Raw genomic sequence first — 22,092 nt, forward strand, 5'->3', positions numbered from 1 at the left:
GGGCCCAAAGCGTGGGGACGCGCAGGGCTGGGGGCTCTGGGCGGGGGGCAGGGCCTGGAGGCCGCACTCCAGCCTGTGGCCCTTCAGCAGAGCATTTCCTCCTCCCGGGGCCCCCTAAGAAGTGCGGGGTTCCTGCAGCCGCCCTGAGCCCCAGGGCCAGGCGGAAAGCGTGGGGTGCGGGTAAAGGGGTGGGGGCTGTGCCTCCATCCGAGAGGGTGTCCTACGCGGCCCGGGGGCGCCATCTTGGCTCCTCTGCCCAGCACTGGGTGGGTCGAGCCCAGCGCACTCATCTGCCGCAGCCTGGCAGACCCACCCTCAGCGTTGCAGGGAAACCTTCCAGAACACTCTTCCCAGACAGGGTCTCACCACCCCGGCCACTGTGCACATAACTCAAGAATCCTCAGGCTGGGAAACCCCCTCCCGCCAGGTCCAATCCCCACAGAGACAGTCCAGGGGCAAGAGCATCAGCTTGAGAAGCCCGGACCTGAGTTCGAATCCTACCTGAGTCACTCTTGACCTTGGACTGACGGCCTAATTCCCCCCAGCCCTAACCTGACCTTCCCATCTCTGACCTAGGGCAGGCTGGGGACCCACCTGCAAGGCCTAGCTTTTGCCTGGACCAGGTTCTCTAGGGACGGGGCGCTCACTACCCGTCATTGTGACCCCCCCCATCTGATGGCAAGCCCCTTCCCACGGGGGCGTGGATGCTTCTCCCCTATGACCCGCACCGCTCCTGCCCCCAAGTTCAGGACCCTGGAGGGTGTCCGGGCAGGAGCGGGCACCCCTTGCTCCACCTGTGCATTCTGCCCCACCATCTCCCCCCGCCCAGCTGCGCGGCCCACACGCACCCAGCACGTCGGCCGACTTCTTCCGCTCCACAATCTGGATGTCTCTGGCACCGGCCGGGATGTGGGTCACCAGGGAGTAACCTGGGGGTGGGGAGGGCCGCGCGTCACAGGCCGCCGCGGAGCGCGCAGGCGAGGCCCAGGCCGGCCGCCTCTCGCCGGGAAGGGCAGCCCTGGGCAGCCATGCTCAGGGTGGGCGAGGAGGGCTGGGGAAAGCAGGCCCGCCCCCACAGCTGCACCTCCTCCCCGGCAGCGAGTTCAAGTCCCGCCAAGCTTCCCCGGGGTCCCCCCTCTTTCCTGCCAGGCCGCCAGGGACCCTCGCAGGGGCCGGCCCCCACCCCGCCCGAGCGACGCTTGGATGGCAGAGACCACACGACGCTGGGGTCCGTCGGAACGGAGCCCCATCTCCCTTCCTCCCCAGGACGGAGCCCTCGGGCCTCGGCTTCCTCATCTGTAGTGTGGGGTAGCAGCTACTCTGGGGTGACGTCAGGAGGCTCTTGAGCTCGTGGGGGCCTGGCCCCGAGCGCACTGCTTTATGGATTTGCTGAAATCCCGTCCGCAGCTGCAGCACACTGATCTGAAGTCTTGCTCCATTCGAAGACGCGCGTGAGAAAGCACAATGGGATCTGACAATCCACTGAGGCAGGGTCCGCAGGGGACAAAGCCGGCGGCCCGGGGCCATCACCGAGGCCCCCACTCAAGCGGAGGGCAGCCAGGGGCATGGCCAGCAGGAGAGGGGCAGGGGTCCCGGGCGAACCAGGACGACAGCGCTCCTGCCAGCAGGGGGCAGATGGTGTAGGGAGAAGCGGCTTGCAGAAGCCCTAGAAAGACAGGCGGGTCTCTGGGGGGTGGGTAGGGAGGGGGCCCACCAAGTTTCACTGGGGGCAAACCGGTTTCATGGGCTCCCCCAGGAGAAGAGCTGGAGTCCGTGGGGATCTGTGGGCCAGGGCCCACATGCCATCTCTCCCTGACCCCGTCCACCTCTTCCAGGTCTCAGAGAACCCTAAGCTTGACTTGCACAGCCAGGGGTCAACGTCTCAAGGCCATCCTAGGGGTGGGGGGCTGGGGCGGTACATCTGTGGTGCTGGCCACGCCCGCAGTGTGGACGCACGCACCATGGCCAGCTCCAAGTCGCCTACGTGAGATCGCAAGAGGGGAGCTGGGCAGGGCTGGGCTAGGCCAGGAGGGTCTGGGCGGGGCCGGGTGGGGCCGGGCAGGGCTGGCAGGGCTGGCCAGGGCTGGGCCAGGAGGGGCTGGGTGGGGTCGGGCAGGGCCGGGCAGGGCTGTCCAGAGCCGGGCAGGGCCGGGCAGGGCTGGCAGGGCAGGGCCCGGCAGGGCTTGCCATGAGGAAATGACACGTGGGGGCACCCGTTAGCTTTGCCTCTAAGATAATCGAGTTACTTGAAGGTTTACAGACTTTACTTTTCAAGAGCGGCTGTTCCACAGCCAGCTCACGAAACTGTGAGCATTTGGTAATCGGCTCTCAGGGGGGCACAGCAGGCGCTCACCCAAAGGCCGGCCTCCTGCCGCTGGCGCCCCTTCCTCCGGGCCTCGGGCTAGCAGAGGCCACGAGCAGGCGTGCCACGGGAAGGGAGGATGCGTGTTGCACCTCCGCCCACCACGTCTGGCGAGATCCTCACTGGCCCCCGGGGCCCTACCTGCAGGAGGCACACTTCCTCCCCCAGCCCGGGCCTCCTTGGTCCGGCACAGTCACCCCGGGTGCCATCAGCCCCCACCGCTCCACCCCTTCCTGATGGCACCTGCTACAGCCGACCATCACGTGGCAATTCTTCCTCTCCTGGGGAGGCCGCAGCCTCAGCCTCCGGGACACCAGCAGGGGCCTAAAGGTGGACTCTGGTCCAGACTCGCCAGGCCCCATGGGGAACCTCGAGTAGCCAAGCTTGCTGCGTGCCTCAGTTTCCCCACCTGCTAAGCACTTTTCATCTCCTCTGCCTTCCCCCAACCGGAGGTTGTGATGGCCCAGTCTAATTCCGCGAGCATTTACGAAGACCCAGAAACACATCTGGACCAACTGTGTGACACCCACCATTGTATAAGGGACAGCCTGCCCCGACCCCCAGGGCGCTGGACCAGAGGCAAAAAGACACATGCTCTGAAAAGTGACAAATCGCCGCCCAGACAAGGGAGGGGCCCTGCTGGGTCAGCCCCGAGCAGCCGGGAAGCCTCGCCCAGCTCTCGGAGACCCACGCCCCAAAACACGATGTGCCCAGCCTCCCATCCCAGGCCAACTTGCAAGCACTGGGACCCGTGCCTCAGTTTCCCCCCATTTTCAGTGTGGTAGCCACATCCCTGGCAGGCTGCTGTGAGGCTAGACGCAATCCCCCAGGCACACGCTCACGGCGGCACCTGGCATGCAGTCGGTGCTTAGCCAACAGCCTCTCATCGTTCCTCTCCAAAGGGGCTTTGCGGGGGGGGGGGAGGAACGGAGAATCGGGCGGCCGAGCGGGGCGGGCGCCTGGCCCCGGCTAGCGGTGGGTGGGTGCCCAGGCGTCCCGGGGCGGGGTCCCCTTACCCATGTGGGTGTTCCCCTTGCGGTAGCTGCCCGTCACGTGGGTGCAGCTGCTCCCGTCCCCCCGGCAGACGCCGCACTTGTCCAGCATGTGGGTGGAGAAGAGCACCCCGTCACAGCCGATGGGCTGCAAGGAGGCAGGAGGGCAGGGCTGCTGGGAGGGCCCGGGGCGCACAGGCGCGCGCAGGCCGCCGGCCGTACTTTTGCTACAATGTTTAACAACCTCACATTTTCCAGACACGCAGACCCCTCGCAGGCCGGCGAGCTTGCAGGACGTGCCGTCACGGGCGGGGACCATGAGCTGGCGCTGGCCGTCCACAGTGGTGCAGTGCAGGTCGCAGGGCTTGCTGGAGATGTGCACGTAGTCGTCTAGGACAGCCAGCGGGGGTCTCAGGGCGGGCCGCGGGGCACCCGGCCCCTCCCGCCGGGACAGCACCCCTTGACGCCGGGCCTCGAGGTGGCCCCGGGCCAACACGCAGGTCGCCGGAGCGCCCGCGCTGCACCCCCCTGGAGTGAGGGGTGGCTCTGCCACCCACAAGGGAGCCCCCCGTGCAGGTGCTCAGAGCCCTACCCTGGGAGCAGGAGAAGCCCACCCGCCCTGGGGCCTGAGCTGCTGCTTTCCTCCCCCCCTGGCCAGAGAACAAGGGGTGGGGGAAATGGCCCCGCTCCACCTCCCGGACCCCCAGACCGGGGTCCTCTGGGGTTCCCCCTCGGCCCCAGGCACGTGGGGGAGTAGGTAACTGGGGGAAGAGTTGCCAGCTACCGCAGGGGCCGCATCTGCGGGGGGCACGGCTCGCACGCATGCTTGGGGGGTGTCGTGGGGGAGGGGCCCAAGACCCGAGGACAGATCCCGGGTCTGAGCCGATGACCAGGGGACCCTCCGCCAGGCCTCGTTCCCGCCCCATCCGCCCCGCCGCCCTCATCGCCCTCCCACTACCTCCCCGGGAGCCGACCCCTCGGGTGGGGCGGGGGGGCCTGAGGGGCCGGCCCCCATGCTCCGCTCCGCAAGGTGGGGCCCCGGGGCCGCAGGTACCCGGGTACAGGGGCTTCCACTCGTAGGTCCGCCCGTTGTACACGCGCGAGTTGAAGGAGGTGCACTGCTCCTCTCGGAAGCTCCTCCCGTCCGGCGGACACTCCTGGAAGTGGGAAGAGGGGACAGGACGAGGAGCTGCATGGCCCAGCCAGGCTGACCGTGGGGGGGGGGCCCACAGAGGGACCGGGCTGAGCAGTGGGGGCTGCAGCAGGGCGGGGGGGCGTGCTCAGCGGGGCCGGGCTGGCCGGCGGGGGACCGCAGCGGGGCCAGGCTGCCGGGTGGCCGCTCAGGAAGGAACCAGGCCAGCTCCGGTGCCCAGAGGCCCTCCCCCGGGAGATTGGCACCCCCCAGCAGCACCGGCCTCCCCGGCAGTCCCTGTGGGGAGGAAAGACCACTGGAGCACGGGCTGCTCAGGCCGCCTCCCCTGGGGCCCGGTCCTCAGGCCTCAGGGCTGCACTCGGCCGAGGCCTGGGCACATTCGCCAAATCAGCGTCCAGGTGGGAGGGGGCACTTCATAGACGGGGAGCCCACGGCACAGCAGGCGAGTGACTCGGCCGAGGCCAGGCCACCAACTCGGACCAGCCTGACCCCAGTGTCAACTCAGGTCCTGGCCGTCCCATCCGGGGGAGCTGGTCAGAGGGTGCCAGCACCGCGGTCATGGCCACGTGCTGCCCTCTGGGACCAACTCCCACATGGACACCTGAAGACACAGACACCATGACACCCAGAGACAAGTCCACCTGCTCGGCACCCCCGGCCCAGGCTGGCCAAGGTAGGGGTCTCGGGGCCTGCCGGCCATCTCCCCTCTACCCTCCTCTTGGCTCCATACCCGGTGTAGCAGTTTGATACAGTTATGAATTCCAGAAACACATACTGGATTATGTTTGTAAACTGGTATGTACCTGAGCGTGATTGAGTTATGACTGGAGCTTTGGTTGGGCCATGTCAGTAAGGGGTGGGAACTCACAGATAAAAGGCATGGCAAAGGACAGAGTTGGAGATTGTGATGTTGGCATTTTGCTGTTGGAGTTTTGATGCTGGAGTCCAGAGCTGGAGCCCCAGGAAGAAAGCACACAGAGGAGCTTGGTGGTGAGGAAAGAGAAGCAAGCCCTGGGAAGAGAGGAACCCTGAGCCTGGAGATAAGCCAGCCCCAGGAAGAGAGGAACCCAGGAAGCCTGAACCTTGGCAGATATCGGCAGACATCTTGCTCCAACATGTAGCAAAAGACTTTGGTGAAGGAAATAACTTCTGCTTTATGACCTGGTATCTGCAAGCTACTACCCCAAATAAATACCCTTTATAAAAGCCAGCAGACTTCTGCGATTTTGCATCAGCACCCCTTTAGCTGACTAATACAGAATGTGGTACCGAGGAGTGAGGAAGTGCTTTTGCAATTACCAAAATGCTGGAATGGTTTTATAAATGGGAAATGGGTATTTTTTGGAGGAACTGTGAAATACTTGATGGGAAAGGCAAGTTTGAAGAGTCTGTTAATAGCAATATGGATGCTAAGGAGACTTTTTATAATGCCTTAGAAGTAAATGATGAAACTATTATTGGAAACTGGAGGAAAAAGTGTTCCGTGTTTTGAAGTTGCAGACAACTTAGCAAGATTAACTCCTGGTGTTGTATGGAAGGCAGAATTTGAAAATGGCGAGCCTGGGCATTTAGCTGAAGAACTTTCCAAAGTAAACCCGGAGAATGCAGCTTGGCTTCTGCTTCAGTTTATAGCAAAATGCTAGATGAGAGAGAGATACTGAGGACTGAAGTGCCAGGCACAAAGAAAACAGAAACTAATTCTGGAAATTCCAAGCCTCTGGAAATCAAGCCCCCAAATGATAGTGCCCCATTGGAGGACTTAACTAAACTTGGCACGTGTAAATTAAGATTGAAGATGCAGTTATCTAGGAAATACTTGTGGAAAGTCTTACTGTCTAATGGCTTGGACCCCTGCTTCCTGCATGCTAAACCAACAAGGTTTTTGAGAGAGCTGTATGAACAAAACCACTGTCAGCCTGGAATAAAAGGGACATGGAAAGGAGAAATTGAAGGGAAAACAGCTTTAAGAGGAAAACCAAGGAAGCTGAGATCTGGAATTAGGACATCTCCTTGGACCAAGAGAGGAACCCCACCCGTGTGTACAGACAGGGTGAGTTTGCCCCAGCAGTTGAAGAGGGTGGATGCTCCCACCCGATGTTCTGGGAGAGTTCTGCTGCCCCAGGGGACAGAGAGGGTGGAGCACATTCCCCAAGGATCGGGGGGGTTGAGGTCAGCACCCATTGGACTGGAAGTGGTGGACGTGTCCTCCATGGATTAGAGAAGGCCTTGCTCTGAGAGCGTTGAGCCTGCATGCCAAAGGTCAGGGAGGATGTAGTCTTCACGTCACTGTACTAGGGGGGTTAAGACTCTAATCCAAAGATTGGGTAAGATGTGGCAATCACCGCAACACTCTTCTTCAAGGGTGATGTCTGGCGCTTGGTCGACACCCAGATGCTTGGTGAGGGTGGAACCGAGTAAATGGCCATTGGGCAAGACTGGAAAGGGTGTGTCCTCATGAGGCCCCAGGGAGAAGAAACCATCTTCTTGAAAATGACTCTCAGACTTTGAAATCAAATGGAGGATGCCCTGCAGGTTTACTGAACTGTAGAGGACCCACGACTCATGTTTCCCTCCCAATTCTCCTATTATAATGAAAATGTCTATCCTTTTTCTGTCTGTGTATTGGAAGCAGATAAACTGATTTGTAAGTTTCAGAGGTCTATAGCAGACAGGGCTTTGCCCCAAGACAAACTGTATTTCCTTAAATTGATTGTGATACAATTTAGTACTTGCATTGTACTGATTTAAGGTTTTTATGAATATTGTAATGTCTTTTTGGAATTCAGAGGGTGGAGTGTAGCAGCTTGATAAAGTTATGAATTCCAAAAATAGATATTGGATTATGTTTGTAAAGTGGTCTGTACCTGGGCGTGATTATGATTAGGGCTTTCATTGGGCCACGTCAGTAGGGCATTGAGTCCCCACCGTTTGGTGGGTGGGGACACACAGATAAAGGGCATGGCAAAGACAGAGTTGAGGGTTTTTGCTGTTGGAGTTTTGATGCTGGAGTCTTGAGCTGGAGCCCCAGAAGTAAGCTCACAGAGGAAAGAGAAGCCCCAGGAAGAGAGGAACCCTGAGCCCAGGAAGAAGCAAGACCCTGGAAGGGAGGAACCCAGGAAGCCTGAACCCTCGCAGACGTCGGCAGCATCTTGCTCCAACATGTGGAAATAAACTTTGGTGAGGGAAGTAACTTACGCTTTATGGCCTGGTACCTGTAAGCTCCTACCCCAATAAATACACTTTATAGAAGCCAACAGACTTCTGGTATTTTGCATCAGCACACCTTTGGCTGACGGATACACCCGGGCACTGTGGGCAGGTTTCTGGTGCCTGGTGACTGTCCCACCAGCTGGTCGAGCTCCCTGGAGTTGCCCAGCCCGGGGCAGATCTGAGGATCCCCAAGGCTGCAGGCTCCTGGGGGCAGAGGGAGCTTACTGGGGCCCAGAAAACAGCTCAATAGGGCTGTTAGGGGTACGGGGAGGCCCAGGGACTGTCCAGAGTCTCCCGGCCAGCCACCAGCGTCACGGCAGGGCGGGCTGCCGCTCCAGACCCCAAGCCAGAGGCTGCCCTTTGAGCACCACTCCAGCCGGCCGTGCCTGGGGCCCACATCCAGCCTGACGGCTTCACTGTCCTTCCCTTAACTGGAAAGCCGGCCCCCTCCCGTCTCTCTTTCAGGGGCTGAACCACCACCAAGACCCCCGAGGCCCCTCCAAGGGGAGAAGGGGCGGGGCCATAAGCCTCACCTGCGCGCTGCACAGCTGGTACCGCTTGGAGGTGCCGGCGCAGGTCCGGTTGCCAGCGCCCACGGTGGACTTTCTCCTAGAGGAGGGAGGGGCTGAGCGCCAGCGGGGCCCCCAGCTCAGCTGCGGGGTGGGTGGGGGGGCTTCTGGCTCCTTGCTTCCAGAAGCCTCTCCCGACTTCCCCAGCCGAGGGGTCCTTCCTGCCCACTCAACTCCAGCTTCTCCACCCCAACCGCCACCTGGTCCAACAGGTGTGTGGTTGTTTCCCACACAAGGAAGAGACGACACTTGAGTCACTTCTGTGACCCCAGCACATGGCACAGAGTCTTCGCAGAATTAACAATAATAATGACAGTGTCATTTGCCCCGTGCTGGGCTACAGCGGGCACGCTCTTTGCCCCGTGCGTTCCAGAAATGCAAGCTGGGAGGTTCTGAGACATGAGGTGACAGAGGCAAGATTCGAACCCAGGTCCGTGGCTCTGAACCACATGTTTCAACTCGGGGGGTGGTGGGCTCACCCCCAAATGCCCACCCCTTAGGGTTCAAGGGAGACCTGAAGCCCAGGACCTGTCGGGGGCCACGGCGCCAAAGGCAGCCAGCGAGAAGCCCCATCACCCCAGGGCCTCAAACCCGAAACGCTGCACCGGCCTGCGGACCCCCGCCCGGGCTGAAGGCCAGGCCGCCCCTCCCGGCCAGCCTTTCCCATGCAGGCGCCGGTCCCGAGCCAGCCCCTGGCCGCGCGCCCGGCCCACGCACCTCTGCTGCAGGCAGTGCCGCTCCTGCGACGTCACTCCGGCCCCGCAGCTGCGCGAGCAGGCCGTCCACTTGGTCCACTCACCCCACCAGGAGGCCGTGGCATCCGCGCCCCCCTCCAGGCTGTTGGACGTGGGGCCGCTGTCCTGGGAGGGAGGCCCCACCCACTGTCAGAGGACGGCCCCCGACCTCCCGGGCGGCCTCAGGGGACCCCAGGGGCGGTGGGCTGGGGGTCCCCCCGGTCTGAAGGCGCCGAGCGTCCTGGGAGCGCAGCCTCATCGCCCTCACACCCTCTTTTCCATGCAGGCCAGGGTCCAGCTTCAGTTCCGCAGGGCATGAGCCCACCCACCGTGGCCCTCTGCCCAGCCTGCGCCCGGCCGCCCTCACCCCTCGCCCCCTCCCCGCGTAGGGGCTGGCCGGCCTGGCTTGGAGAAGACAGGCTCCTGGGGAGGGGCTCCAGGGCCCGGACGTGGGCCCCCAACCTGCCGCCCGGCCCACCGAGGCCAGTCCACGTGGGGGTGGACACCCTCTGGGTGCTGGGCTGGCCTGTGGGCGACAAAGCTGCCCCACTCACCGTGGTCCCGGCAGGCACCGCTCCCCCAGCCGCCAGCACCATGGCCAGCAGGGACCAGGCCCAGCACGAACGCCGCCGTCTGCTGTCCATCCTGGGAAGCGAGGCTCCGTCACCGCCAGACCACGCCCCGGCCGCCTCTTCCAGCCCACCCAGGTATGCCTTGGGGAAAAGCCCCCCAGGGCCCAGCCGGTTCCCCACCGGGCTGTCTAGGATTGATTGGTAATGGCTGCCTGGAGGGCCCTATTGGGAGGGGCGGAGCCATCCATCGAGGCTCAGGGTGCCATTGGAAATGCCTGCCCCGGGCTGGGACAGCAGAGCGGAGGAACGTGTGCTTCCCTCTGCCTCTCAACACCTGAGCTCCCTGGAAAATGCCCGTGGGGGAGACAGGAGGCAGCCGAGGGGGCAGCAGGCTCAGGTCTGTGGGGAGGTGGCTGTGATAAGGGGAAGTGCATCCGGTGAAGAGCCAGAGGACCTAGGCTCAGGTTCCAGGGCCTGGGCTGGGAGAAGCGAAGCCGGGTCACCTCGGGTTTTTCCCTGGCAGGCCACGTGGCTCTGAGAGTGGCTCATGCCCCTCTCGGCTGTGGGACCCTCCACCACCAAGCGCCTGGGGTTGCCAGAGGAGCCCATGGACATGGACATGCCGCGGGTAGCCGGGCCCTCCCCCACCCACCCTGAGAGCCCGGGGTCCCGCCTTCTGGGAAGAGCAGGCTCACCATCTCCTGGTGCAAGGCCGAGCCATGTCTCTGTGCCCCTCCCTCCCGGGGGGCAGAAGGCATGGGGGACGTGCAGCTCAGGGCTCCGGGGGCTGGTAGGCCAGGGCCCCGGGCTGCCCTCCTTCCTGACAGCCCAGCCCCCTCCCCCAGCGCCAAACCCCTTGGCCTTGCCTGCCCGGGGCTCAAACCGGGGAGCACCCCTGGCCCCAGAGGGCACTCCACCCTCTGGGTCCCGCCCCTCCCCATGCAGCTTCCCCAGCGTAGACCCCTGCCCTCCTGCAGGGAAGGACGGCCATTCGCGGCCTCTTCCCAGAATTTGTCTCGGGCCAGCAAGTGGCAGAGCGGGTGTCAGAAACCACCGATCCAGGAGTCCCAAGCGGGACGACAACTTGTCCAAAGCCACCCAGCCAGGCAGCAGGACTGCCCCACACCCCAGAGCCGCCTGAGGGCCCCGTCCCCCGCATCCAGCTCATTCTGTCGCCCCACCCTGAGCTGGCTGCAAGCCCCCTCCACCAGACTCCATCGACATTCGTTTCCTGCAGGCCAAACACCTGCAGCTTGTCCCAAGCTGTGCCGGGGACACACTCGCACCCCAAGTGCCCGGACCAGGCAGCAATTTGCCCTGACTCCCAGAGACCCCCGCACACTCGGCGGCCTGCCTGCCCCCCGCCCCCGACCCCAGCCCGCCGGCAGCCCCTCCCCCGCAGGTCTCCAGCCTCACGCCCCCACCCCCATGGCCCCGAGCCCCGATGGGCGGCCCCGCGGGCTAATCCGTGCCCCCAGCTCCTGCCTGCGGCCGAGACAGGTGCCGCGACAGCCCCACACTTGGTTTTCATTAAGGCTTCCAGACGCCGCTGGCCGCGGGCCAGGCCCGGCTCACGCAGGAGCCGCGCTCCCTGGGGTCCAAACCACCGGCTGGCCGGGAGAGGTCCGCGGAGCCGACGAAGCCCGGCCGCCCAGGGCCGAGGGGCCGCGGGGCCACCCGCGCCACGCTCTGGGGCTCAGGCCCCCTCCCCGCCGGCCCCCTCCTGTTACGTAATGGCTCCCAAGGGGTGCTGGGGGGGATGCTTCTGCCGGCCGGTTCCCGGCCCCCACGGGGCAGGCGGTGGCCGGGGTGGGGGCTGCAGGCCGGGCCCCCAGCAGGGCTGCAGGGCGGAGGGCAGAGGGCGGCCCGGGCGCCTACCTGGCCGGGGTCAGCAGGTTGTGCTCCTGGAGGAAGGGGCGCCGCCGCGGTGGGCCGGCGGGCGCCAGGTGCGTCCGCGCAGGGGGAGGCGCCGCGTCCGGAGCCGCCGGCCCTGCCTCCCGCTCCCCTTCCTCCTCCTCCTCCTCCTCCCCCTCGCCGCTCCCACTTCAAAGAGCATCCAAGAGGGGGGGCTCCCAGGGAGGGGCGCAGCCCAGCGGCGGCCGGCGGCCCGCGGCGCCTTTATAGCTGTCAGGCAGACGGGGAGGAACTCACACTTCCCACCAGGCCGCCCCGCCCGCGGCCGCGCTTTAACCCGCTGCGCGCCCTGGAGCGCGGCCAGGCGGCCCAGCTGCCTGCTGGCTGCGGGGCGGGCGCGCGGCCTCCCCGGGCCGCCACGCGGGCGGGGCCGCCGGGGTCCCGGGGCCGGGCCTCCTCCCGCAGCCGGGCCCGGGCCCCGCGCGTCCGGGGCGCCGCGCAGGTGGGGAGGCCGCGGGGCCCCGGCCGGCCTCGGCGGGTCTCCCGGGCAGGTGGACAGGCCCGGGGAGCCCCGGGGAGCCCCGCGGCCTGCTGGCCAGACGGCGCGGGCCCGGCGGGAGGCGCGGGGCTCGGCAGCTGTGCGGCCCGGCCTGGCGGGGCCCCCGGGGCAGCCCCTGGCGGGCGAGCTGGGGCGCAGGCTCCGGCCACTGAGTCAGCGCGCAGCGCGGTGGGAGGGAGCGCGCTCAGGGGCGCCCCGGCAGGCCCCGGACGCTGCGAGGCTGCCCCCCGAGCCCGGGCGGCCAGGGTCCCCACGGCCCGTCCTCAGGGACAGGGAGGCCCCTCCGGGAGGTGGGGGCAAAGCGGGCCCCCAATGCCTAAGGTCTCCCACGCCACTTCCTCCATCCCCCTGCCTCTGCGGCCCCAGAACCAAGCCTCGGCACCTGCGGTGAGCTCCTTCTATGCCTCCTTGGGTGGCTGAGAACACCACCCAGAGGAAAGTTCTGCACGGTGTCTGACCACTGATGGGAAGGATCCGGAATAAAAGGACCCAGTAGTAAAAGAAGGAACAACAACAGCCACTATCTTTACTGAGTCCTTCCGGTGTGCCAAGAGCCACAAGATCAGCATTGTATCACCCCATTTGCCACGTGGGGAAACTGAGGCACAGAGGCTGTCATATGACCAGGCACCTGGGACCCCAGCCCTCTTGCCTGCCGTGTCCTCTTTGCCCGCTGGGCTCTTCGGAGGCAGGCACGCATTTCCCCCACAGAGGCCTGGGGGAGGCGGGTCTCAGGAACCCCACTTTCTGCCGGAAGATGCCAAGAGGTTCTGGGATGGAGACTCGAACCCAGGTCCACACTGCCCCCTGGGGACAGCGAGCTGAAGCGCAGATGTGACGGATCCTGCCCTGCTGGGCCTGCACATACTCTCACAAACCCTCACACTCAGGCATACTCTCTTACACGCGCTCACACACTCTTACGCACTCACACATATTCTGGTGTGTACCCACACACTCGCTGGCTCTCACACACTCATGTACTCTCAAAACACACTCACACTCTCCCTCTTACTCTTACACTCTCACCCTCACACACACTTATGTATACCCACATGCTCACATTCTCACATTGGCTCACATACATATTCTCACAAGTACACTCACAGTCTTACACTATTACACACTCGCACACACTCTTGTGTACACCACACACACTCTCATACACACTCCCACAAATACACTCTCATGCCCTTACACCCTCACACACTCTTGCACTCTCACATACTCTTGCACACTCACATCCTCGTGCACATTCATGCTCTCACAGTGGCTCTCACACACTCACATACTCTCACAAACACACGCCCACACTGCCCCTCTTACACACTCACATGCTCTCACACAGACTTGCACGCACAGGCACAAGCGTAGCCTCTCTGGGAACCTTCCAGACCCTGCCAGTGCCCTCCCACCGGCCGGCCGCCAGGGCCCTGCCCCCTGGCAGCGGCCCGGGCTCCCGGCCTTTCTGGCTGCCACACCAGCCAGCGCCAGGGTGACTAACGGTTTCCCTTGGGAGGGACCCCACGGCAGGCCATACCGACACCCCCAGCGTCTCCTCTTGGCTCTGCCGGCACAGCCTGGGAGACGTGCCCGCAGGCGAGCCGCCCTGGCCCTGCGCCCCTGAAGGCGAGTGACCCTCCGGGCCACGGCTCCCGCCCCAGCCCGGTGCCCCGAACCCACACCAGGGGCTGCCCGGGCTTCTCCCCAGAGACCCCAGGGCAGCCCCCCTCGAGGCCCCCCAGGAGGCCTGGGCCGCTGCTTGACCGCGGCGGCCTGCGATTGCAGGAGGGAGGGCTGGGAGTCGGAGGGGCCTCTGGGACCCCTGAGAACGCTGGGCGGGGGCCAGCAACGAGCAGCATGGGGGCAGAAAGCACCTCGGCCAGGCCCCGGGGGGCCGCTGCGCCTCCTTCCGCGAGCCCCTGGGTGACCCCCACCCTCGTGCCCCCAGACCCCCGTGTCTCGTCCTGGAAAGGATTCGAGGGCAGGAGCCCACAGAGCGGCGGTCCTCGGGCCGCGGCCAGGGTGTGTGTCCAGCACCTTCAGACAGGCCCCCAGGGGGCCCCGCCGGGGGTTCAGTCTTGAACTCAGGAGTCATTTCATCTTTGACACTGTGTGGGAAGTGGCACCCGGGGGGGCAGCGCGGCGTGTACTGGGCCTGCACCTTGACTCAAGCGCAGCCCCCCCAGGGGGTCTCGGCGGCCCGCTCCCCCGTCCCCGCCAGGTGGACCCCACTGCCCCTGCACCCGGAGGGCAGAGGCCGGCCGCTGGGTCACAGGGGAGTCCTGGCCCCCACGCCGGGAATGCCCCTGCACCCAGAGCACATCACTAAGCAGCAAATCAAGAAGCACGACGGCAAGGCTGGGAGGAGAGAAAACGCTTGGCCCTGCTTTTTGAACAAGGGGCCTGCGTCCACTGTGTGCCACGTCCCCCACATTACACGGGCTGGCCCTGGGGGTCGCTGTGTCCCTTGGCCCACCCCTCCAAGCATCAGCCACAGGATGGGCCTGGGGCTCCCTGGATGCCACTGAAAGAAACGATTCCAAGCCCCCCTGGCCGGACCTGTGTTTTCTGAGGCCACCTCTTCCAGGAAGTCTCCCCAGCTTCTCCAGCACTATTTTTGGCTTCTCAGCTTTGTCCAGAACCATCGTACCAAGCTGTGGCTGGGGACCTCAGGAGCCACGGCTGCCCCGACCCCCAGCTGCCCCCGGCACATATTGGGCGCCGGGTAAACGAAGGAAGGGGTGTGTCCAGCAGGCTCCTAGCAACGGGCACCATGACCTTCAGGGCGCAGAGGTGAGGCCACCCCGTCTGCTCTCCCAGGCAAAGCTCTCCCGCCGGCCGGCCAGTGCCTCCCAGGGCCTGGGCCACGTGAGGTCAGCCCTGTGCTGCTGCCCGGGCTGGCGGGGGCCTGGGGGCTCCAGGGCTGGGGCAGGGCATGGACCCGTCTTTTGGAAGAAGACGGTCCGTCCCCCAGAGCTTCCTGGGCTGTCTGAGAAGGAGCTTGGCAAACAGAAAAAGAGGCACGTTTGTAAGGGAAGCCAAGGCAGGGCGGGGAAAGGGAGGGCCTGGCGCGGCTGTAGAGGACAGGATGAGGGGCTGGGGTTTCCAGAGAGGGATTCGTGGGGGGCCCGAGCAGTGCAGTGCCCAGAGCAGAGCTCCCGAGAGGGCCCGGGCGCGGGAGGTGGGCCGCGTCCCCGGGCCTGGGGCGAGCAGGCCCCCGAGGTGCACTGCCACCAGCCCCCACACGCCCCAGGTGCTCTCCCTGCCAGCGCGGGGCCCTGGGGTGTCCTGGGGCCTCCCGACCGCCCAGGGTGTCCCACCAGGAGGGCCAGGCCACCCAGGAAATGCCGCGCCAGCTTGGAGGCAGCTGCCGGGCCCGAGAGGGGTCTAGGCCTCACAGGGGCCGCCCCGAGAGAAGGGCCAGGTGCTGGGGCAGCCCCAGCGGCCCCTCCGCACGAGCCCCCGCCCAGCCCAGGGCTGAAGTCAGGTCCCCCAAGGGGCTTCCCTGGGACCAGCCGAGAGGGGGCCGGGCCCCCCGGGGCTCTCACCCGCCTCGCTCTTCTCCAGCCCAGCACATTACCCAGGCAAAAGCAGGGGTGGGCGCTCCCCCTTCCCTCCCCGCAACAGCCCCTCCTTTGGGGCACCAGGACCCCTGGAGCCCCCACCCCCGCAGCCCAGGGCTCCCTCGGGGGGCTTTGCTCTCCTGTGACCTCCAGAGATGGCCCTGCGTCAGGGACAGTCACGGGGGGGACGGGCACATCCCTGAGCTCTCTCTCCTGAGCCACTCAGTGTCCAGGGGGAGAGCGGGAGCCAGGGGAAGGGGCCTCGGGCGCACCCTGGGAGGGGCAGCCACCGAGAGGCCTGGAAAACAGCCGTCCTCAGAAGACAAAGGGGCAGCCGCACGCGCGAACGCGGGCCCTGGGGCCTGGCGCCCTCCTTTCCAGGCGTGCCCCCCTCTTCCAGCCACATGGCTTCGGGCAAGTGCTAACGTGTCACCTGTAAAATGGGTGCAGCAGTGGCGTCTCCCCCATGGCTAGTTTGGGGGGGGTTCCCTGGTTGAGGGGAAGGGGGGGCAAGGGCTGCCCCGGGTGCGCCAGGAGCTGTTGGCAAATGCCAAGCTTGGGTCTCAGCAGGCGGGGTTACCCAACCCTGACGAGGACCCATCAGGCAACTGCTGTCGTCTCCAGACAAGGAGGACGCCGAGGCCACCAGGCACCTCAGGGTGCTGCCGGCTCTCATGCCTCCAGCCAGTTCAGCAGGAGAGCGGCCGCCGCTCGTGCCTGCTAGAGCACCAACCCGACAGAGCCCTGGGGGCGTGGGACCAGGCGGGCCAGCCGTGGTGTCCAGAGCAGTCCAGGGGGGACACGCGGTGGGCACCACGGGGAGGCAGGGCCTGCCCAGGGCGGGGAGGGGCCGGGGGCGGGGGCAGCCGTGGCGACCGCTGGGAGGCGCGCCCTGCCTCCCCAGCCCTCCTGCCCACCTCGGCCTTCCAGCCAGGAGCCCTGCAAAGCCCCCCGCGGCTCGGGCACCAGCAGTGGAATTGCCACCGCTGGCCCCCCACCTGCCCCGTCAGAGCCTGCCCTGGACGGGAGGCGGCTGCAGACCGCGGGGCCGGACCACAGAGGGGTTCTTTCTTCCCTCTTCTTCCTCCTTCTCTCTTGGCTGGTGGCACCAGGGCTCCCCTGGGGCTGAGGTTAAAAGGCCTCAGTGGGGGCTGCGGGCCTGGAGAAGGGCAGGTCCCAGGCCACGCCCGGCCTCCCTGTGGCCTCCTTAATTCCCAGGCCTGGGGGCGGGTGGCAGCCGGGCCTCGGGAGGGAGCTCGCCGACACACTCGGGGATGCAAAGCCCGGCGGTCGGACAGACAGGCGGGCAGGCCACTCAGGCGAGGGGCCAGTGGGCTGCTGGCACCGCGCCTCTGCCCCAGCCTGAGAGTCTCCAGGCGGCCCCCGGCGGCCCGGGGCGTCTGGCAGGTCACAGGGCGAAGGTCAGCGAGTTCCCAGCCAGCCTGCCATAGCCAGGAGGGAGGGTGGTCCCAGCCCAGCTCCCAGGCCCTGCGCCCCCGATGGCCCCTTCCTGTCCCGGGTCCCATCCCCAAGAAAGGGCCCGGAGCCCCGGCAGCCGTGCAGCCTGAACTCCCGGGTCCACAGGAGAAAATGCATGCGCCACCCCCACCCTACACGCCCGTCCACGTGGATCCAGGACAGGGCGCCTGCCACGTCATGCCCTGTGACACCGCGCTGGTTCCAGGGGCTCAGCACGGGCTCAAATCCCAGCCCCCACTGCGCGGGGCCCGCGGGCGGCCATTCCCCAGCCTGTCATGTGGATGACCAGACCCCAGCTCAGATGAGAGCCCCTGAGGGGACATGGACAAACTCTGCCCTGGGCCATCACAGGGGGCGGCTGGCAGGAGGCTGGCCTCGGAGCCCCCCACATCACAGCCACCCGGGGGGCCCAGTGAGCTGTAGTCTGCAGACGAGGAAACTGAGGCTCAGAGGGGCAGCAGGGCTGCCGCGGTGCCCAGGCCAGGAAGAGGGCGGGAAGCAGGGGGCAGCTCGAACTGCTCAGGGTGGCACACAGAGGACAGCTCCCCACTGCCCATCACTGCCGCGCCGCGGGCACACGCAGGTGCATGAGCTCTGCAGGGACAGAGGCCAGGCGCAGGGCGCAGAGAAGGGGCGTCAGGCACCCCACTCGAGGGCACAAGGAGCCCCAGCGCTGCGGGAGAAGCGGGAGGACGGCCGTGCCGGGCGCGCAGGCGGCTGCCCAGGGCTGCCCACGTTCCGCGCATTGCAGCACCTCTATAGACAGCTCTCCACGGGCGGGGCCAGGCGGGACGGCGGCCTGGGCCCTGCTGGGGCCTGCTGGGGCCAGCGCCACCTGCCGGGCAGAGGGCACATGCCACCCGGGGGCCGCGGGGGGCCAGGAGGCCGGGTCACTCCAAGACTCTGTCCTCGGCCCAGGCCAGCTCGGGCAGGGAGCGAGAGGCAGAGGGGTGGGCAGGGGGCGGCAGCCCTGGGGTCAGGCCTGCCAGGTGATTGTCTCTGGGCCTCAGTCCCCTCCTCTGTAAAATGGGGACGCAGCAGCCTCCGCCCACCGGCGGCCGCGGGGGCGCGGGATGCAGGGGGAAGAGGCTGGCACAGGGGCTGGCCCACGGCCCACGCGTGTCAAGTGGTTTTCAAGACACTCACAGAGGGAAACGGACTTGGCCCAGTGGTTAGGGCATCCGCCTACCACATGGGAGGTCCGCGGTTCAAGCCCCGGGCCTCCTTGACCCGTGTGGAGCTGGCCCATGCGCAGTGCTGATGCGCGCAAGGAGTGCCCTGCCACGCAGGGGTGTCCCCCGCGTAGGGGAGCCCTACGTGCAAGGAATGCACACCCTAAGGAGAGCCGCCCAGCGCGAAAGAAAGTGCAGCCTACCCAGGAATGGCGCCGCCCACACTTCCCGTGCCGCTGATGACAACAGAAGCAGACAAAGAAACAAGACGCAGCAAATGGACACAGAGAACAGACAACCAGGGGAGGGGGGAAATTAAATAAATAAATAAATCTTAAAAAAAAAAAAAAAGACACTCACAGAGGAGCCGCCACCAAGGTCGGTCGGGGAAGCGTCTGCGCAGCCCCGCAGGGCACCCACCAGGGCAGGGGGAAGCCCGTTCCCGCAGGGCGGGGGCTGGCAGGAGCTGGGGGGAGAGGCGGGGGTCCGAGGCGGGAGGAGAGGGACGGGCTACGCCCAGGACCGGGCGGTGGCCCTGGTGAGCCCTGGAAGGGCCTGATGCTAGAGAACGAAGTGGCTGGACGTGTCGAGCAGGCCCTTCGCTGCACCCAGCAGCCACCGGCTCTGGCCAACGCAAGACCAGAAAAGGGATTTCTGGAAGGAGGAGCAGAGGCGCCCCAGGAGTCGGGCGACCTGGCAGCCCCCCTGGGGCGCCGCCGTGGAGAGGGAGCGCATCGCTGGGCTCCCTCCCGCCACCCCCGTGCTCCAAGGGGACAGCTGTGGTCTGCCAGAGGGGACTCCCACCCAGAAGCCAATAGGACGGCACCCGACAGAGGCACAAGGGGTGCGGGCCTTAATCGCCAGGAAGCCCCAGAGGCCAGAGCCAGGCGTGCTGCTGGCCCCCCGACATGGAGCTCCAGGGCCAGGAGGCAGGGTGCGGGCAGACACCAGACCAGCGGCTGCCCCCGTGGGCGGATTCAGGAAAAAGGGGCCAGGGGAGGTCCTGGGGCAGTGGCTGCTGGGGGGTGCGGGTGACAGAACTCACCATCTTGTAACTTTAAATATGTGCATTCCATTGTAAGCAAATTATACCACGTAAGAAAGAAAAGAGCTGGAAGTAAAAGCTGTTGCTGTGCTGTCAATGAACAAGCCCGCCCATCCATGTTGGCAGAATCTGCCTGGGTAGCTCAGGCCAATGGTGATTCCTAGGCCCGGAGATCATGGGGCATCCTACCAGACGGTTCCCCCAAAACCTCATGCAACAGGGGAAGGTAATTCCCCAAAGGACAGTCAAGGAGCTATTATTAGAAGAGGGGGGAAATGCTGAGAGCATACACATCAGCCTTGTGCTTGGCACACTAAGATTCCACGGTCTGTTTACTTAAGGTGTGAAACAATGTAACTGAGTCAAAAAGAATGCTACTTTCATTCAGCTCCTCACCATGGAGACCTGTGGTGGAGCAAGAGCAGGCTAGTAGAAGGTATGCAGGCTGGTAAAGTGTGGCCGTTATCTGCAAGTCCCTTTAGCAATTAGAACTAGCTAAATCTTGAATTCTCTTCTCTCATGCCACCCGTGGGACCCAACACCCAAACAACAAAGCCCACTGAACTTCTAATTCTGGGCTCTCAAGCCCCCTGGTGAGAGGGCCAGTGTGGGAAAGGGCTGGAAGTCAAGGACAGTACTGATGGGCTCTTTTCTCAGAGAAAAGAAGTATGGTCTCCTTGAATCAGCTCCTCTGGACTCCCAAAAAAAATATGTCAGAGACAAGTGGCTGGCCACGTGGGCCACCAGCTGTTGGACCCTGTCCATGTGTCGCCGGGTATTTCACACATGCCACGCCTCCCTTTAGGGCATTTGGACGGCTCAGCGCAGCTGCCTTCAGAGCCCCGTGGAAGGGGAGCAGGCTTCTCCCGTCCCTCTTCTCTTCCCTGGGGTCCTTCCTCCCCTGCCCATGGGGACCCTCATGGCCAAACTGCTGCTGCCCACCCTCAGCAGCCTGGCCTTCCTCCCCACCGTCAGCATTGCCGCCAGGAGACGCTTCCACATGGAAGCCATGGTCTACCTCTTCACCACGTTCTTCGTGGCGGTGAGTCCGGGGGCCGGGGAGGGGGGCTCTCCTGGAGGGGGACGAGGGGCCGTCTTCCCACCGCCTTCCTTTCGCTGTGCGATGAAGAAGAGAGATATTTGGAGGCAAAAGAAAGAGCCCAGAGTGGAGGGGTCAGAAGGCCAGGATCCCTGGCGTGGCTCCAAGAAGGGTTTAGAGAAGGCCCTCCCTTTCTCTGCACCTCAGTTTCCCCATCTGTGCCGGTAGATGTGTCCTAGCTGATGTCTTTGAGCCCAGGAGTCATTTTGTGGTCCCTACTGTGTGAGTGAAAGAACGCCCCTCCAGGGTGGCCCTTTCTCTGCCACTGGAGACCACCCGAAGCTGCCCCCAACCAGGTTCCCCTCCCCCATCTCTTTCCCAGCTGTACCCCTACAGCAGCTGAGCAGCGAGGAACAGCAGAAGCATGTGTGGGATCTGGGTACATCTGAGTCCAGACAGGGGGGATCTCCCTGGGCCCTTCTCTCCCTCCCTCTTGGGTGGCTGCTGGGGCCCTCTGCTGCTCCCTCCCCTCTCGCTCGACTGTGTCTGCATAACTGTCACTGGGTCCTTTTGTCTGCTGAGAAAGGGTTAAGCGGGCACCGGGCACCCTCGGTCTTTCTCTGTGTCCGGCCCTCTCCCTCTCCCTAGTGGTGTCTTATCTGTCCATCTTGCTGTGTCTCCAAACCTCAGCCTCTCTGTGCTCCCTGTGGGTTTCTTTCCCTCTATTTTCTCTTCTTGTTTTTGTTTTTTTTTTTATTTTGTTCTATCTTGTTTTCTCTCTGCCTCTGTCTTTCTTTTTTTTCTCTCCATTTATATCTGTTTCTTTCCATTTCTGGAACTCTATCCCCATGGGATTAACTCTCTTTCTAGATCTCCTGCTCTCTCGCTCTCTAGCTCTGTCCCCTCCTCCCCCCTGAGGGAGAGGTACATGACTCCCCATGCAGCTCCTTGGCTCTCTTATCCACCCACCCACCCATCCATCCTCCATCCACCTGTCCATCCACCCATCTGTCCATCCATCCACCCACCCATCCATCCATCCATCCACCCATCCACCCACCCATCCCATCCACCCATCCACCCACCCACCCATCCACCCATCCATCCCATCCATCCACCAACCCACCCATCCATCCATCCATTCCATCCACCCATCCACCCATCTCTCTAACTAACCACCTCTCTGCTTACACACCTGCCACCTGTCAACCTGTTTTCTGTCTCTGTCAACCATCGACAGCATCACCTACGTCTTAGAGCACCCCACCCCGTCTTTTTCTGAGTCTTGCTCTCTCATCTCCCATCAGATCCATCCTTCATTTACCGCCCAGTCCCCTGTGGGCCCGCGCTGGGGAGGTCAGCTGTCCACCAGACTTCTTCACAGGGCCTGGCTGGCCTCCCCTCCCCCAGCAGTCGGGCCTTTAGGGCAAGTGCTTTGGGGGGCGTGGATGGGGGCTCTAGGGGGCACAGGGTTAAACACATGCACATATTTGCAGACATGTTCCCACGACACGCCTGCCTGCTGGGCAGCCCGCAGCCCACACCTGCCTGCAACAGAAGGCGTGGGTGGGAGTGTGTGTGCGGGCAGGGCACGCGGCCCCCTCCCATCTGGTCCTCCGCAGAGAACAGTGACCTGGGTCAGCCCGGGTCCTTTGAGGACTTCTGACCCCACCTCTGGGTGGAGAGCCGTCGGCGCCATCACGTCATCTACTGGGGCAGGGGCAGGGGCAGTGGTGGGTGCCAGGAGCCAGGTATTATGGCAGGGGAGGAAACTGAGGTTCAGAGA

The 22,092-nt window shown here is 64.5% G+C and overlaps 1 protein-coding gene across 5 annotated transcripts in view; it reads right to left on the reverse strand.

Annotated features, from left to right (window-relative positions):
* Positions 1–11,611, reverse strand: part of ADAMTSL2 (ADAMTS like 2) — a 39,061-nt gene extending 27,450 nt beyond the window's left edge. For 2 of the 5 annotated variants that reach the window (XM_058292858.2, XM_058292857.2), the window contains exons 1-8: positions 11,471–11,611; positions 9,575–9,665; positions 9,004–9,146; positions 8,251–8,326; positions 4,409–4,511; positions 3,599–3,744; positions 3,379–3,502; positions 849–929 (exon numbers count right to left, since the gene is read on the reverse strand). In XM_058292858.2, the coding sequence (XP_058148841.1) occupies positions 849–929; positions 3,379–3,502; positions 3,599–3,744; positions 4,409–4,511; positions 8,251–8,326; positions 9,004–9,146; positions 9,575–9,664 (763 nt within the window). In that variant the 5' untranslated portion in view covers position 9,665; positions 11,471–11,611. Of the gene's footprint in view, positions 1–848; positions 930–3,378; positions 3,503–3,598; positions 3,745–4,408; positions 4,512–8,250; positions 8,327–9,003; positions 9,147–9,574; positions 9,666–11,077; positions 11,314–11,470 lie in introns of those variants that run through there. The other 3 variants (XM_058292860.2, XM_058292859.2, XM_071213655.1) reach the window with 2 other exon arrangements.
* Positions 11,612–22,092: the final 10,481 nt, after the last annotated feature.

The sequence above is a fragment of the Dasypus novemcinctus genome, unplaced genomic scaffold (assembly GCF_030445035.2).
Source record: "Dasypus novemcinctus isolate mDasNov1 unplaced genomic scaffold, mDasNov1.1.hap2 scaffold_389, whole genome shotgun sequence".
NCBI classification, from domain to species: Eukaryota; Metazoa; Chordata; class Mammalia; order Cingulata; family Dasypodidae; genus Dasypus; species Dasypus novemcinctus.